Source organism: Cajanus cajan, chromosome 10, assembly GCF_000230855.2.
Source record: "Cajanus cajan strain Asha chromosome 10, NIPB_CcT2T_4, whole genome shotgun sequence".
Lineage (NCBI taxonomy): Eukaryota > Viridiplantae > Streptophyta > Magnoliopsida > Fabales > Fabaceae > Cajanus > Cajanus cajan.
Window position 1 is genome coordinate 41,201,414 of NC_138526.1, and position 14,923 is coordinate 41,216,336.

General features: G+C 33.9%; 1 protein-coding gene across 1 annotated transcript; it reads left to right on the forward strand.

The window, feature by feature from the left end:
- Positions 1 to 2,022: 2,022 nt before the first annotated feature.
- Positions 2,023 to 4,245, forward strand: LOC109815102 (transcription factor MYB106). The gene is made up of 3 exons (XM_020379701.3): positions 2,023 to 2,220; positions 2,313 to 2,442; positions 3,119 to 4,245. The coding sequence occupies exons 1-3, from the start codon at positions 2,088 to 2,090 to the stop codon at positions 3,807 to 3,809; spliced, it is 954 nt and encodes a 317-aa protein (XP_020235290.1). The 5' UTR covers positions 2,023 to 2,087; the 3' UTR covers positions 3,810 to 4,245.
- The last annotated feature ends 10,678 nt before the right edge of the window (positions 4,246 to 14,923 follow it).

The window sequence follows — 14,923 nt, forward strand, 5'->3', positions numbered from 1 at the left end:
AAACGACCAAATGTTGATTTGTATGGGATTAGGTTGAGCCATACATGTACAAAGTGACCAACCGAGTAAAGTACATGGTTGGGGGTCAAATTCTATAACTAAGTACCAAAAAAGGCGTAATATTTAGATGGTAGTTGATAGAATAATCTCATACTCATTCCCTAACTATTATACCCTGATAGAAATACTAGACTTTTCTATTTTAAGTGGCAAAATCCGACAAATCATGTTATGTTGTAGATTTTTATCCAAATTAGTTGTTGATCTAGTGAACCTAAAAAGATCGCGTTGTTAGTTGGTTTGGTAGGGTCGAACTACTTAAATTGTTCACTTATGTTGTAAAAGATTTCTTAATTGAATGTGTGACGATGTATGTAATTGTTATGTTGTGCTATGTGGTTGATATGTTAAGTTGTGTTGTGTATATGCTATATTGTTAAGTGGATAAGTTGCAATGTTGTGTTGCTCAAGTTGAAAATTGTGTTGTGTTATTCATATATCATGTTGATATGTTGATGGTTGTATGATTATGTTGTAAGTTGAGATCTTGTTGTGTTTTGTAGTTGGGTTGTAAGTTAACAATGGTTGGTGTATGTTAATTGCTTAAGTTATAGTATAGTTAGTTAATTCTTCTATACTTGCTGATTATTTTGAAGACTAACTTTTTCATATTTTTTTATGGTTAGACTGTGATGATTATAATTAGTATGAGAGAATAACAGGATAGATTGGAGAAAAAGTTCTTGTAATTAAGAGACATGCTAGTGGATGACATGACTATATATTTTGAGCTACCCCTAATGTAGCATTTATTTTGTAGTGTTGTTTAATTAGCAACCTAGGTTTATACACTATCAGTACGAGATTATTGTATATATATATATATATATATATATATATATATAGAGAGAGAGAGAGAGAGAGAGAGAGAGAGAGAGAGAGAGAGAGAGAGAGAAGAGAGAGAGAGAGAGAGAGAGAGAGAGAGAGGAGGGATCCTTTTACTTAATTTAGGAGTAAGTCTACCTTGACTTACTCCGTTCAATAACTCATGTTCTACATCAAATTTCAACGATCCAACCGTTTAATTTTAAGTTCTTAATGCATAGATCAAATCTGTAAATTTTTAGAAAATTTGAAAATCATTTGATACTTCGTTTCATTAATTCAAATCAATGTATAAAATGATTTTATGATTATCCGTCAATTTGAATTAATGAAATGAAATATCAAATGATTTTCAAATTTTCTAAAAATTTGCAGATTTAATCTATGTATTAAGAACATTAAATTGAACGGTTGGATCGTTAAAATTTAATGTAAAATATGAGTTATTGAACGAAATAAGTCTATGTAGACTTACTCTGTAAAAGGATCCCTCCTCATATATATATATATGGATATTATTTGTATGTTAATTATAGATAGTTAGATGTTTGTTTTTGTTATTAATTATTAGGTTATAAAGTGTAGGAATCTAATGAATCATTACAACAAACCCATATACTAAGTTGAGCAAAAGTATTAAAAATAAAAAGAATAGTAAATCACACTTAGCATGAGCTAAACTAATGCAAAGCGAACACTACCAACGTTTGTATCGGTGGTCAATACTAAGTTTTTGCAGACATATTAACCTTTTCTTAAGAACTAATATTCTCTGATGATAGATTAAAAATATTCGAACAAAATATTCAACGAATAACAATGGAATGAAAGTAAGCACACAGTTATTTATTTATTTAGTTTTAAATGGTGGGAAAGGACGTGGGGGGACATAGGGACCTACCACCTTGATCCTGACCCCATCTTCTTAAAGATGACAGATGAATATATTAAGTAACGTTTTCCTAGTGGATCGAATTGGAGCCTTTATTTCAATCAGATGTTAGGCGACCGAGGATAGACAAATTATAGCAGTTAGTTTTTTTTTTTTTTTTTTTTTTTTTTTTTTTTTTTTTTTAGCATAGGACCACAAACTATCGATCATCCTTTACTAGTTCATCATATTTATCCTCTATATATAGGAGTATAGGACTATGCTACATGCTGCGTAAGAACAAGTAATTAAAAGCATTTGCCGTTTAAAAATGGGAATGATGCCATGCTGTGAGAAGGTAGGGTTGAAGAAAGGACCATGGACACCAGAAGAAGACAACAAGCTCGTTGCTTATGTTCAAAAGCATGGCCATGGAAACTGGAATTCAGTGCCTGCCAAAGCGGGTAATAATGCAACTTTTGTTCACTGTCTATTTGTTTTTTCATATCTATTTAATTATTATGAGTTACTGTATGCTACATATACATGTATCTAGGTCTTCGAAGATGTGGAAAGAGCTGCAGGCTGAGGTGGATTAACTACCTCAAACCTGATATAAAACGAGGGAACTTTAGCTTCTCAGAAGATCGCACCATTATTCAACTTCATGCTCTTCTTGGAAACAAGTGAGCTTTGTTTTGGATTTGATGAGTTTTTTATATTGTTAGAATGGTAAATGTTAATATGAAACAACCACATTATTTCTTGTCATTGTTTTCCAACTGTCACAAATTTACACCTAAGAGATGAAAAATTATATTTCTACTCATTTAATTTTTACAGTTTTACCATATCGGATGTAGAGTGGTCTATTCTACATTGATTTTTTGTTTGATATAAAATAATCCTATATTTCATTTTATCAGGGTGTAAATTTGTTGAACAACCAGGGTAGAAAGACCATTTCAACCAGATTAGTATATAACAAAAATCAGTAAACATCCATTTTGGCTCTGATTTTGGAAGATGCTATTATATACTGGTTTTTAAACTTAAAAAATTGTTAAATAAATGTCGCTAAAATGTCAAATAAATCCTTTAATTTAACAACTCATTTTGGTCATTTAATATATATCTGATTCTAATCACATTTTTTTTTATGTTTTGAAGTAATATGATTGTGAATTTGTACTTTTATAGACATATTTTACATTTTCTTAATTTTATGTACGAATATTACAACTTATTCTAAATTTAAAGAATAATTTGAATGTTTACTCTAACAAAAAAATATAATTTTTATAAACAATGCTACAAATAGCCTTTTTGTATTCGGTCATGTAATATATAATCCACATGCAGATGGTCAATTATAGCATCTCACTTACCCGAGAGAACAGACAATGAGATAAAGAATTATTGGAACACCAACATCAAGAAAAGGCTTATCAGAATGGGATTAGATCCCATTACCCACAAACCAAAATCTCAAGCCTATGTTGGTGGTGACCACTCCAAACATGCCACCAATATGAGCCACATGGCACAATGGGAGAGTGCTCGACTTGAAGCTGAAGCTAGAGAATCCATGTTGCAAGTTGGAGCTAGCTCCTTCCTTCCCTCACAGCTAGTCACAAGCAAAATCCCCATTCAACCTTTTATTTCATCAGATTCACCATCAACTACACTCAACAACACAGTGTATAACATGTATGCCCTCACACTTGTCACCAATCATGATCTTCAATCACCGATATCCACGTGGAGCTTCCCAAATAAAAAGTGTACTGTCTCAACCAATGTAGGGCAATTCACTGACACCGAAATTTCACTCTCATATAAGGTTGATGGTAATGTTAAAGAAAGTAGTAGTCAAACTCAAAAGACAATGGAAAGCTATGAGCCAATCTTGCAAGATGATGACATTATGATGGCTGTTGAAGCATTTAGAACAGCAGGATGTGAGAGTATTCATGAATTGTTTAACAACTCTGCTGCCATGGAAGGTCTGATTAATTATTCTTCTGAAAGAGATATGTACAAGAGTACATAAATGGAAACTTCCAATTTACATACTTTCCTTGCTAGGGAATGGTGAAGGCCAAGGCCATGTGATGTGATATAAAATGTATCCTTTGTTTTTAATTAATTTATCTCCTCTATGCTAAGTGAAATTGCTTTGAACAATACCCATATTTAATTTGTAGGGTGCAGGTTATGATCCATTCTGAGAAAAAGTTAGGCAGCTGACAAATTATGTTACACTTGCTTGTTTCCTTCTGATGGTTAGGGACATATATAATTAAGAAGCATGCATCGATGCATAACTTCATTTGTTAAGATTTTTTTATTTATTTTTATATAGTTAATTAATATTAATATTAATATTTGACATGTTTCGAATTAAGGGGTATTTCTATCCTCTCATTGCTGCATCAAATGTTATGTCGTGGTCTTTTGAACTAATATAAAATTGGTTGTTCATGTCGCGTATTTTGGTCAGTGGCTTTTCATTGCATGGTTAATTGGAATTCTTACAAATTTATATAAATCATGTACAATGGAATATCACAAGCATTACCTCTGCTTATGGTGGGACGCAGTTAAAATTAAATACTAGCCTATTGACTCAAGTACACACTTCACGCACTACAAGAAAATCACAAATTAGTGTCATCCAGTTCATTTCACGCACGACAAGAAAACCACAAATTAGTGTCATCCAATTATGATTAGGGTGGATTATATTACAAAAAAAATTATTATATAATGACACACAGTCTATATTAACATTAATTATACATGTTATTAAAAAATTATTTACTCATACAATAAATATAATATATGTTGATATATTGTTAAAAAGTGTGAGTATAAATTATAGTAACATATAAAATATGTTGTTAAATTTCATTCAAAATCAACACTAAAATTATGTATAACTATATGTCAAATAGACATATATCTATATATATTGTGCATATAGTGATACTTTTTTTATGTCATTATATGTACTATTTCTTATAGTGTTATCGCATTGTCTCATACTATGACATGAAATTGATACTAAGATATTTTCTGTTAATTTTATTATTTTTAGTTAGCATAGACCATGACTGAAACTAGTAACGTTTTTTAAAAAGTAAAAACTATTATCGTCAGCTAGATCGACGCAGTGTTGCATATTGTTAGTAGTATTTTCTAAAACTAGAAAATATTGCTAAAATTCATTAAGTAGTGTTTAGAAAATACTAATAAATAGTGCTAACAATCTACTAATTAGTTGTATAGTGGTAATTAGGAAATATTGCTAAAAGCTAGCTACGAAATAGTTAGAAATTTTCTAAAATTGGTTACAAGTTAATTAAGACAATTTTCTAGCAATTTTGCCTTTATTTTTGTGGCTAATAAATTTGTAACTATTATTATTTAGGCTTAATACATAATTTATTTCTTTAAATTTTTAAGAATTTTCAATTAAGTCCCTAAACTAAAATTTTTGTAATTAAACCTTTCATCTTTTTATATTTGTAGCAACAATAATCAATTTTCACTGGAATGGTTTGTAGAAGAAACTTATCCTCTTGTCCACTCAACATGTGCAATTTTTTTTCATTGATACATTCTACAATTTGTACTTGAACTCCTTTGATACTTGCTTGTTCGACTAATTCAATGACTTTTTTTTTTATTATTATTTTATGAAATGAAACTCTATTTTTTTAATTATTCAACTATAAATTCTACAAGAATATTATATAGGATGTTTATAAGTATTTGCAACTCTTACAATAACAATGTTTAATTTTCAATTCACATAATTCAAAATTGTTTTTTTTACATCTTCGTTTGTAATTCTTCAATTCTCGAGTTGTTGGTAGCATCGGAGAGAGAGCATCAGTGGGAGAGGCACCGTGCTAGGTGGTAAGTGGAGGATGCGTAGTTGTGGTCGCAATCGAGATCGAACAAGAGGTTGACAAGAACATGCACGGTTCTTTGGTTGATTTGTGTTACATGTAACACCTCAGTTTTCATATTTTATATTAAAGGAATGAATTTCTATTATTAAAGAAAGGAGCTCCCAAAGCTTGGGAAAACAACATGATATGACATCATAAGGCCCAAAGCCCAATAAGGGTGATTTAGTAGCCTAGAACAAGCCGTTCCCAAAACGGAACGAGCCGTTCCCAAATTCGAACGGGGTGTTCCAAATCACCAAAAAGGCCTATAAACCCTAGTTGGGAACGGGTCGTTCCAAACATGGTTGTTATGAGATAAAACTCAACTCCAGAACGGGCCGTTCTAGATGCGAATTTAATACATGACAAATAAATCCAGAACGGACTGTCACTACTAGAAAATTGCAAAATAGCGACTGAAATTAGCGACCGAAATTTATCAATTGCTATTTAGCGACTGATTTAGCGACCGATTATGAATAATCAAAATAGCGACCGATTTAGCAACCAAAATAAGTCATCGCTAGAAAATCAACCGCTATTTTGGTCGCTAAATTAGAAATTTTGATTCTTTTTGCTACGAAATTAAATTCGGTCGCTAAATATTAGTTAAAATTAGCGACGAAATTCTATTTAGTACCTAAATAAGGGTTAAATTTAGCGATCGAATTCAATTCGGTCGCTAAATTAAACCCTAATTTTGATTTTTTTAGTGACGGAATTAAATTCGGTAGCTAAATATTAGTTAAAATTAGCGACGGAAATGAATTCGATCGCTAAATCAGAAATTTTAATTTTTTTAACGAAAGAATTAAATTCTATTGCTAAATATTAGTTACAATTAGCGATGAATTTCTATTCGGTCGTTAAATATTAGTTAAAATTAGCAACAAAGTTCTATTTGGTCGCTAAATATTAGTTAAAATTAGCGACGAAATTCTATTTGGTCTTTAAATAAAACTTAAAATTACCGACAAAATTCTATTCGGTCTTTAAATCATTAATTTATAATAAAAAAAAATATTTATATGCACACTCCTACATAATTAATACCAATAGTTATTTATGTGAAAAAATATTTAGAGGTTTTTTTTACGATTGGATTTTTATGCATTTTTTTAATTAGAGTATATGAATTTTTTAAAATTTCTTATTTATTTTGATCCATATTTATAATATATATTTCTAACTTATGATAAATTTATTTTTAAATAAATTTTTATATTTATATTTTATTGATAGAAGAGATGTGATATCTTAAGGGAAAAAAAAAGAATTATAACATCCTCTTTTTTTTCTAATAGGAAGAGTACAAATGTATTTTCTTAACTATTAATATTTCTTTATTGTTGTGTGATAAAATTGATTATTTTAAATTATTTTAAATTATTTAACTAGAATATTATTAATAATTTACTATATGATTTTACTATTTTTGTATAACATATCTTATTTTAAACTTGATATGAAAATATATGATATAATTAGATAAGATTTTAAATTAGTATTTTATTAATGATTGATAATTAGAAAATAAAACAAGGATAAATACATTTTTTGAATTTTATATCTTAGATTTAAGATGAATAAATATATTAAGTTAATTAATAATTTATTTAAAATGTTAAAATTTAATTTATAAAAATAATATTTTAAAAGAGAAGGGTTATAATAACATTGGTGTAACTTTTACTAAGTATTACATCGTTCAATAACTTTATATTAAATGTGAATTTTATAAATTTAACCGCTAGATTGAAAGTTTTTTACTCTTAGATCATATATACAAAATTTTATATGAATTCAAGATGATTTGATACTTCATTCTTGTAAAAAAAAATTGACGTAATATATACATTTCAAATAAAATATGAGCACTTTGATTACTTTTAAGTTGTTGTTCAATTTTAACAAAAATTGATATTGTTCTTACCAGAGATCGGTCATAGGGGACGATCTGTTGGGTAAGATCGGTGAGCCTCCTTCGCTGGTATGCTTGCTGCTCCAAGATGTGGGTGGTACCTGCAAAAGAGACTCCGATACTAAAGTTAGTGTTTGTGGGTGTATGAGTCTCGTATAAGTAATGCACGTACCTTTGTGTGTATTAGGGTTTTGTTGGGCCTTGGGCTCGAGATCAGTTCATGACCTAATTGGATAGCGAGCCGATGTCGCCTAGCGCGTGTCCGAGGTCACTCCGCGTTGTGATGCCGAGCTCGAGCTCGGCATAGCGGTAAGATAGTACACTAGCCCCCCGAGCTCCGAAGACCGTAGGTCGAGGAGTTAAGACCGAGCTCGACAAGGGGTCGTGACTTTTCGCGTACGCCTATTTGTCATGACGCCATGTGTCATAACCGTCACCTCGTTCCCATAACGCGTGGGCGGTGCGGTGACAAGATTGTATTTTTATTTGTTTGATGACGTGGCCTCTTTGAGTCGATGTGGTGTTCCGATGTCCATGTTTCATGGTCGGGTTGAGGAGCTCGGCAATAATGAGCTTACTGCTTGGTTAGGCTGGTAAACCTTTGACCGAGTCAGCAGATTGGTGAGGGACAAGTCGGCAACTCAAATGTTCTTATCGGAGATCGGTCGTAGGGGACGATCTGTTGGGTAAGATCAGTGAGCCTCCTTCGCTGGTACGTACGCTTGCTGCTCCAAGATGGGGGTGGTACCTGCAAAAGAGACTCTGATGCTAAAGTTAGTGTTTGTGGGTGTATGAGTCTTGTATAAGTAATGCACGTATCTTTGTGTGTATTAGGGTTTTGTTGGGCCTTGTGCCCGAGATCAGTTTATGACCTAATTGGATAGCGAGCCGATGTTGCCTAGCGCATGTCTGAGGTCACTCCGCGTTGTGATGCCGAGCTCGAGCTCGGCATAGCGGTACGGATAGTACACTAGCCCCCCGAGCTCCGAAGACCGTAGGTCGAGGAGTTAAGACCAAGCTCGACAAGGGGTCGTGACTTTTCGCGTACGCCTATTTTTGTCATGACGCCATGGGTCATAACCGTCACCTCGTTCCCATAACGCGTGGGCGGCGCGGTGACAAGATTGTATTTTTATTTGTTTGATGACGTGGCCTCTTTGAGCCGATGTGGTGTTCCGATGTCCATGTTTCATGGTCGGGTTGAGGAGCTCGACAATAATGAGCTTACTGCTTGGTTAGGCTGGTAAACCTTTGACCGAGTCAGCAGATTGGTGAGGGACAAGTTGGCAACTCAAATGTTCTTACCGGAGATCGGTCGTAAGGGACGATCTGTCGGGTAAGATCGGTGAGCCTCCTTCGCTGATACGCTTGCTGCTCCAAGATGGGGGTGGTACCTACAAAAGAGACTCCGATGCAAAAGTTAGTGTTTGTGGGTGTATGAGTCTCGTATAAGTAATGCACGTACCTTTGTGTGTATTAGGGTTTTGTTGGGCCTTGTGCCCGAGATCAGTTTATGACCTAATTGGATAGCAAGCCAATGTTGCCTAGCGCGTGTCCGAGGTCACTCCGCGTTGTGATGCCGAGCTCGAGCTCGGCATAGCGGTACGGATAGTACACTAGCCCCCCGAGCTCCGAAGACCGTAGGTCGAGAAGTTAAGACCAAGCTCGACAAGGGGTCATGACTTTTCGCGTACGCCTATTTTTGTCATGACGACATGGGTCATAACCGTCACCTCGTTCCCATAACGCGTGGGCTGCGCGGTGACAAGATTGTATTTTTATTTGTTTGATGACGTGGCCTCTTTGAGCCGATGTGGTGTTCCGATGTCCATGTTTCATGGTCGGGTTGAGGAGCTCGGCAATAATGAGCTTACTGCTTGGTTAGACTGGTAAACCTTTGACCGAGTCAGCAAATTGGTGAGGGACAAGTCGGCAACTCAAATGTTCTTACCGGAGATCGGTCGTAAGGGACGATCTGTCGGGTAAGATCGGTGAGCCTCCTTCGCTGGTACGCTTGCTGCTCCAAGATGGGGGTGGTACCTGCAAAAGAGACTCCGATGCAAAAGTTAGTGTTTGTGGGTGTATGAGTCTCGTATAAGTAATGCACGTACCTTTGTGTGTATTAGGGTTTTGTTGGGCCTTGGGCCCGAGATCAGTTTATGACCTAATTGGATAGCGAGCCGATGTCGCCTAGCACGTGTCCGAGGTCACTCCGCGCTGTGATGCCGAGCTCGAGCTTGGCATAACGATACGGATAATACAGATATAAACATATAAAGTGATATGAACTTTCAATTTAACGGTTGGATTTACAAAATTCACATTTAATATAAAGTTATTGAGCGGTGTAATACTTAGTAAAAGTTATACCAGTTTTATTGTAACCGTTCTCATTTTAAAATACATAAATTATTAAATTTTTAAATTTATAATAAATAATTTAAATTGTATCATAAAATTAATTTTAAATAGAAATAAGTAGATTGTTAATTATAAAAGTAAGTATATATAAATAAAGATTAATTAAATATAATATAATAATAATAATTATTAATATAACTATTATATATATTATTATATATTTATAACGGTCCGGATACACCAAAATAAGAAGGATTCAAAGATAATCTAAGTATGAGATTGGATAGTTGAGGATGACTTAAATGAATTAATTTATAGTACTTATACTAACAACATGCATCTGCTTTTCGGTAGCTTATCTCATAAGAACTTCACAGTTAAGCATGCTTGACTTGGAGTAATATAAGGATGGGTGACCTTCTGGGAAGTTTCCAAAAATTGTGTAATTAAGGACAAAACATGCTAAAAAGTTAATTATTGTGAAATAAAATCCTTAAGAGGCCAAATATGAGTGGTTCGTAGCGACCAAATTTGTGACGTCTACAAAATTTAATAAAATAAAAAATAAATATTTAGCGACCAATTTATTCGGTCACTAATTTGGTCCCAACGATCAAAATTATTGCAACCATTTTGTGACTGAATTAACGTCCAAAAATTTTTCCGTCGCTAAATAGCTTAGCGACCAGGGTTTTAGCAATTAATTAAATTCGGTCGCTAAGGTAAATAGGGACCGATTTTAGAAATTTAGCAAAATTTTGGTGGTCGCTAAATTGCATATTTTTTGTAGTGCGTTCTGGCCACTTTTGACGTCTATAAATAGTATACTCAGACACTGCTCCTTGACACACTCTTTGAAGACCAAAGAGAACCAAGAGAAGGAGATCAACCAGATTCTGCTCTAGCTTCATCTTCTTCTTATCCAAGTAAGGGAGGAGTGAGAAACCCCACTCGGGGGTGTGAAAATAATTGTTAGGTAGTCAGATTGGCCCCCAATCCCTTGCCTGATGCATGCTTCTAGGAACAGGCAAAATATGAATGTTTTCTGTTTTACTTTCTGATTGATCTGTTGTGTTCCTTGATGTTTTCTAAGTGTGAATATGTGTTTAATTTCAAAAATAGACAAGTTTTGATATGAATTAGAATGCTCTGGGGATTCTTGTGGGAAACTCTATGAAGTAAAATTAGGGATATGATCTTTGGATGAATTTTGAGGCATTATATGTAAAATTGATGATGGATTCATGTTTTGGATAATTTATGGGTATGGTTATGTGCTATTTTGTATATGACTATGAGAAGTTCCTTGTATGAGACTATGTGAATATGATGTGAAAATGTGAAAAGTGAACATATGATCTGTGATATGATATTATGGGATAATGTGACATGAGATATGATAAGACGTGATAAGTGAAATGTTGAGTCAATGAAATAATGAATGTGTGACATGTATCATGTGCATATATGACTCCAGGTGTGCCGCTTAGGCTGCATGCTAGTGATGTATTGAGCTATTCCAGGTGTACCTTGGGTCACCAGTGATGAAATGATTTATTCCAAGTGTGCCACTTAGGCCGCATGTCAATGATGATTGAGCTATTCCAAGTGTACCTTGGGTCACCAATGATGAAATTATCTATTCCAGGTGTGCCACTTAGGCCGCATGCCAGTGATGTATTGAGCTATTTCAGGTGTATCTTGGGTCACCAGTGATTAAATGATCTATTCCAGGTGTGCTGCTTAGGTCGCATGTCTGTGATGTATTGAGCTATTCTAGGTGTACCTTTGGTCACCAGTGATGTATTCATGAATGAATGTGCCCCCAGGTATGTTGTTGTAGCAGCATACCAATGATGAGAAATGTGAAACTTCTATATGGCACGACATGCATGCATTTATGAGTCGAGTCCATGACATTATTGCATGATAAGTGAATGTATATGTATTCTAATGTATCTATAACTTGAGAGTTATGCTTGGTTATGTATAAATTGTGTCATATTTGTTATGATTGTCTGTGCGTTGCCTAACATTTATTTCTACATCTGAACCAGAGTGAGATGTTTCTCACTCTGATAAGTGTCTAATTAGGCTAATTAAAATATTAATTTAAGACACTTATCTAGCACAAAATTTTTGGATATAATTGTAAAATTATGGCAAATACACATGGAATAAAAAAGGGGCTCTTAATTGAAGTCATTATATGGAGTGATGATTTTTCTAATCAAAATTTCCCTTTATTTTGCAGATTTTGAAGATTGGAACAAGAAGGAGTTTCTAGAAGCAAATGACTCAGCCCTTTTAAAGGGTTGAATGCTTTTAAGGCCATAAGCAATTATTGGAGTAGTGGAAAAAGGGCTCAGCGGATTTAAAGGGCTCAGCCCTTTGGATTACTTAAGGGTAAAGGAGTCTCCCAGGCGCTTAGCGGATAGAAAGGGCTCAGCCCTTTGGATTACTTCATGATGAAGGATTCTCCAATCCGCTCAGCCATTTCCAGGCGTTGAGCGGTTCTTTCTCTTTCTTGCCTACTTTGTTTTGATTCCAACAACTATAAAAGGGTAGAGGGGAGAGAAAATAATGAATCGTAAGTGGCACGAGAGAAGAACAGAGAAGGAAAATGAAATAGAGCACCTTGGAGCTTGTGGGAACACAGTTCTTTGGATCAATCTCTTTTCTTCTACCTTTCATCTAGCTATTTCCAGCTTGTGATTTCTTCTATGGAGAGCTAAAGCTCTTGGGTTGGGATTGATGTAGTCATCGAACTCCTGTGTATTCCTTTTTGATTCATATATATATATATATATATATATATATATATATATTACATCTATTATTCAGTGTAAGTGATTTGTATTCTGTTCTTAATGCTTAGATAAACTGATCATTTATCTTTGACCTCGGATTTAAAATTTGGTTGGAAAACATTTTCTGAATCTAGATTTGAAACAAATCACCTAATAGTTTTGAAAGCCAGGAATGGTTTTGAATAGGAATGACAAATATACTCATACCCACGGGTAATACCCGAACTCGTCCCGACTTTGACGGGAAATACCCGGTGTGACCGGGTACGGGTACATGTATGTACTTACCCGTCCCGTATCCGTACCCATACCCATTTCCATTTTTAATTTAATACCCACTTTTAATTTAATTATATTAAAGAATTTTAATATTTTTTTATGTGTGGTTATTTATTATAATATGAGATAGAGAAATAACCTAATTATAATTATAATATAATAAAAAATAATTTAAAAATATCATATTTTTTTTACAAAAAATACAAAATTGACAGGGAGAGGGATGGTGATGAAAATCACATACTCGACGGGTACGGGTAGGGATGGCAAAAATACCCGTACCTGCGGGTATATGCGGGTAAAATCCGCTATGGATAATAAATGGATAGGTTAATTGGGTACTCGCGAATAATGGGGACGGATAATTTTTTACCCATTTATAAACGGGGCGGGGGTGGGTATGATGATATCCATACTTGCGAATACCCATTTAAAAATATTTCTTAAATATCCTAATTATCCTTGTACCACATAATCCTAAAACTACACTCTCTCATCTTTTTTTCTTACAAAAGTGAGGTTGATGAAGTTACCAACATGTGTTAAGCATGTTATAGAATTATGTTGGATGTAATTTGATTAATTTTCTATTTTTGATTGGACCAATAAAATTTATGTATTTTAAGTTATTTACTTTCATTTGGAATTATGAGATTGAATTATTGTAACTTTGTGATGAGACTTTAACTTGTGAGATTGATGTATTTTAAGTTATTGATTATCTTGTATTTTTATTATTATTTCAACAAAATTAACGTTAAATACAAGTTCAAAATTAACATTGAATTTTTATTTTTAATATTTCAATTACATTAAATATAAACTTTAAATTATTTGTAATATAATTTTTTAATTTCTTAAAAAATTTATAAATATCCATGAATATCCACGGGTATTCAAGAAATTCATGGATACTTGCTTAATGGATACTCGCGTGGATATGAGGCCAATTTTCATCTAGCAGGGCGGGGGCGGGTTTACTATTACCCGCCCCCATGGGCCCCCATTACCATCCCTAGGTACGGGTACGGGGACGGGGATGGGTTTGACTCGTGGGAACGGGAATGGGTATCATGAAACTCGTACCCGACCCGCCCCGTTGCCATCCCTAGTTTTGAAATTAATAGTTGCAACAAGTTCTGGTTCTTAATGCAAGACATTTAACTGAATGAAGTGAGAAATCATTCAGTGAGTTAAATATCTTAGAATTTCTTATGCCAAGGAATTGGCTCTGAATGAATATAGAGAATTCAATGGCAATGAGTAATGGAATCATTTGCAAGAATCATTAGGAATACATAGGAGGGAGATTGATGAAATTTAATCCCAACTATTTCTCATATTTGTTTTCCTTAAATTTAACTTGATTTTGGTTACTTAAGTTTAAATTGCTGCTCACATCAAATATTTGACATGTGTGATTATTCAAGCTTTGAATTTACGAGTAACAATTAGTGTAATGGAAATCAAAATCTACTTCACAAGTCCCTGAGGACCGACAACCTTTTTACTATACTACAGAGACTTGGGTGTGCTTGCTCAGAAAACCACACACTCCTTTGTTGCTCTATGTGTATTTTTATTATGTTGCACATGATCATCAATATGAGGATATTGGTGATGAGGTTTAAGTCTCATTGTGGGGTGTGCTCTGATAGGACATGTGACATCGGGACTTAGTTAGGATTAGCATTGGAGTTTCATTACTGTTATTGTGTTTTGGAAAGGTTAATATTTTATTTTGTCATCATTTCTGCATTGGACTATAATTTGCGAAATATGAATGTGAACTCTCCATCTATGTGGTTTGGAACCTTGTTTCGATTAAAAAGTTTTA

What these genes read in the sequence shown, in the direction of transcription:
- LOC109815102 (XM_020379701.3), top strand. Translation starts at nt 2,088, where the DNA reads ATGGGAATGATGCCATGCTGTGAGAAGGTAGGGTTGAAGAAAGGACCA. An exon ending in TTCAGTGCCTGCCAAAGCGG is followed by an intron (nt 2,221 to 2,312) that starts GTAATAATGCAA and finishes ACATGTATCTAG; the next exon opens with GTCTTCGAAGATGTGGAAAG. An exon ending in CATGCTCTTCTTGGAAACAA is followed by an intron (nt 2,443 to 3,118) that starts GTGAGCTTTGTT and finishes ATCCACATGCAG; the next exon opens with ATGGTCAATTATAGCATCTC.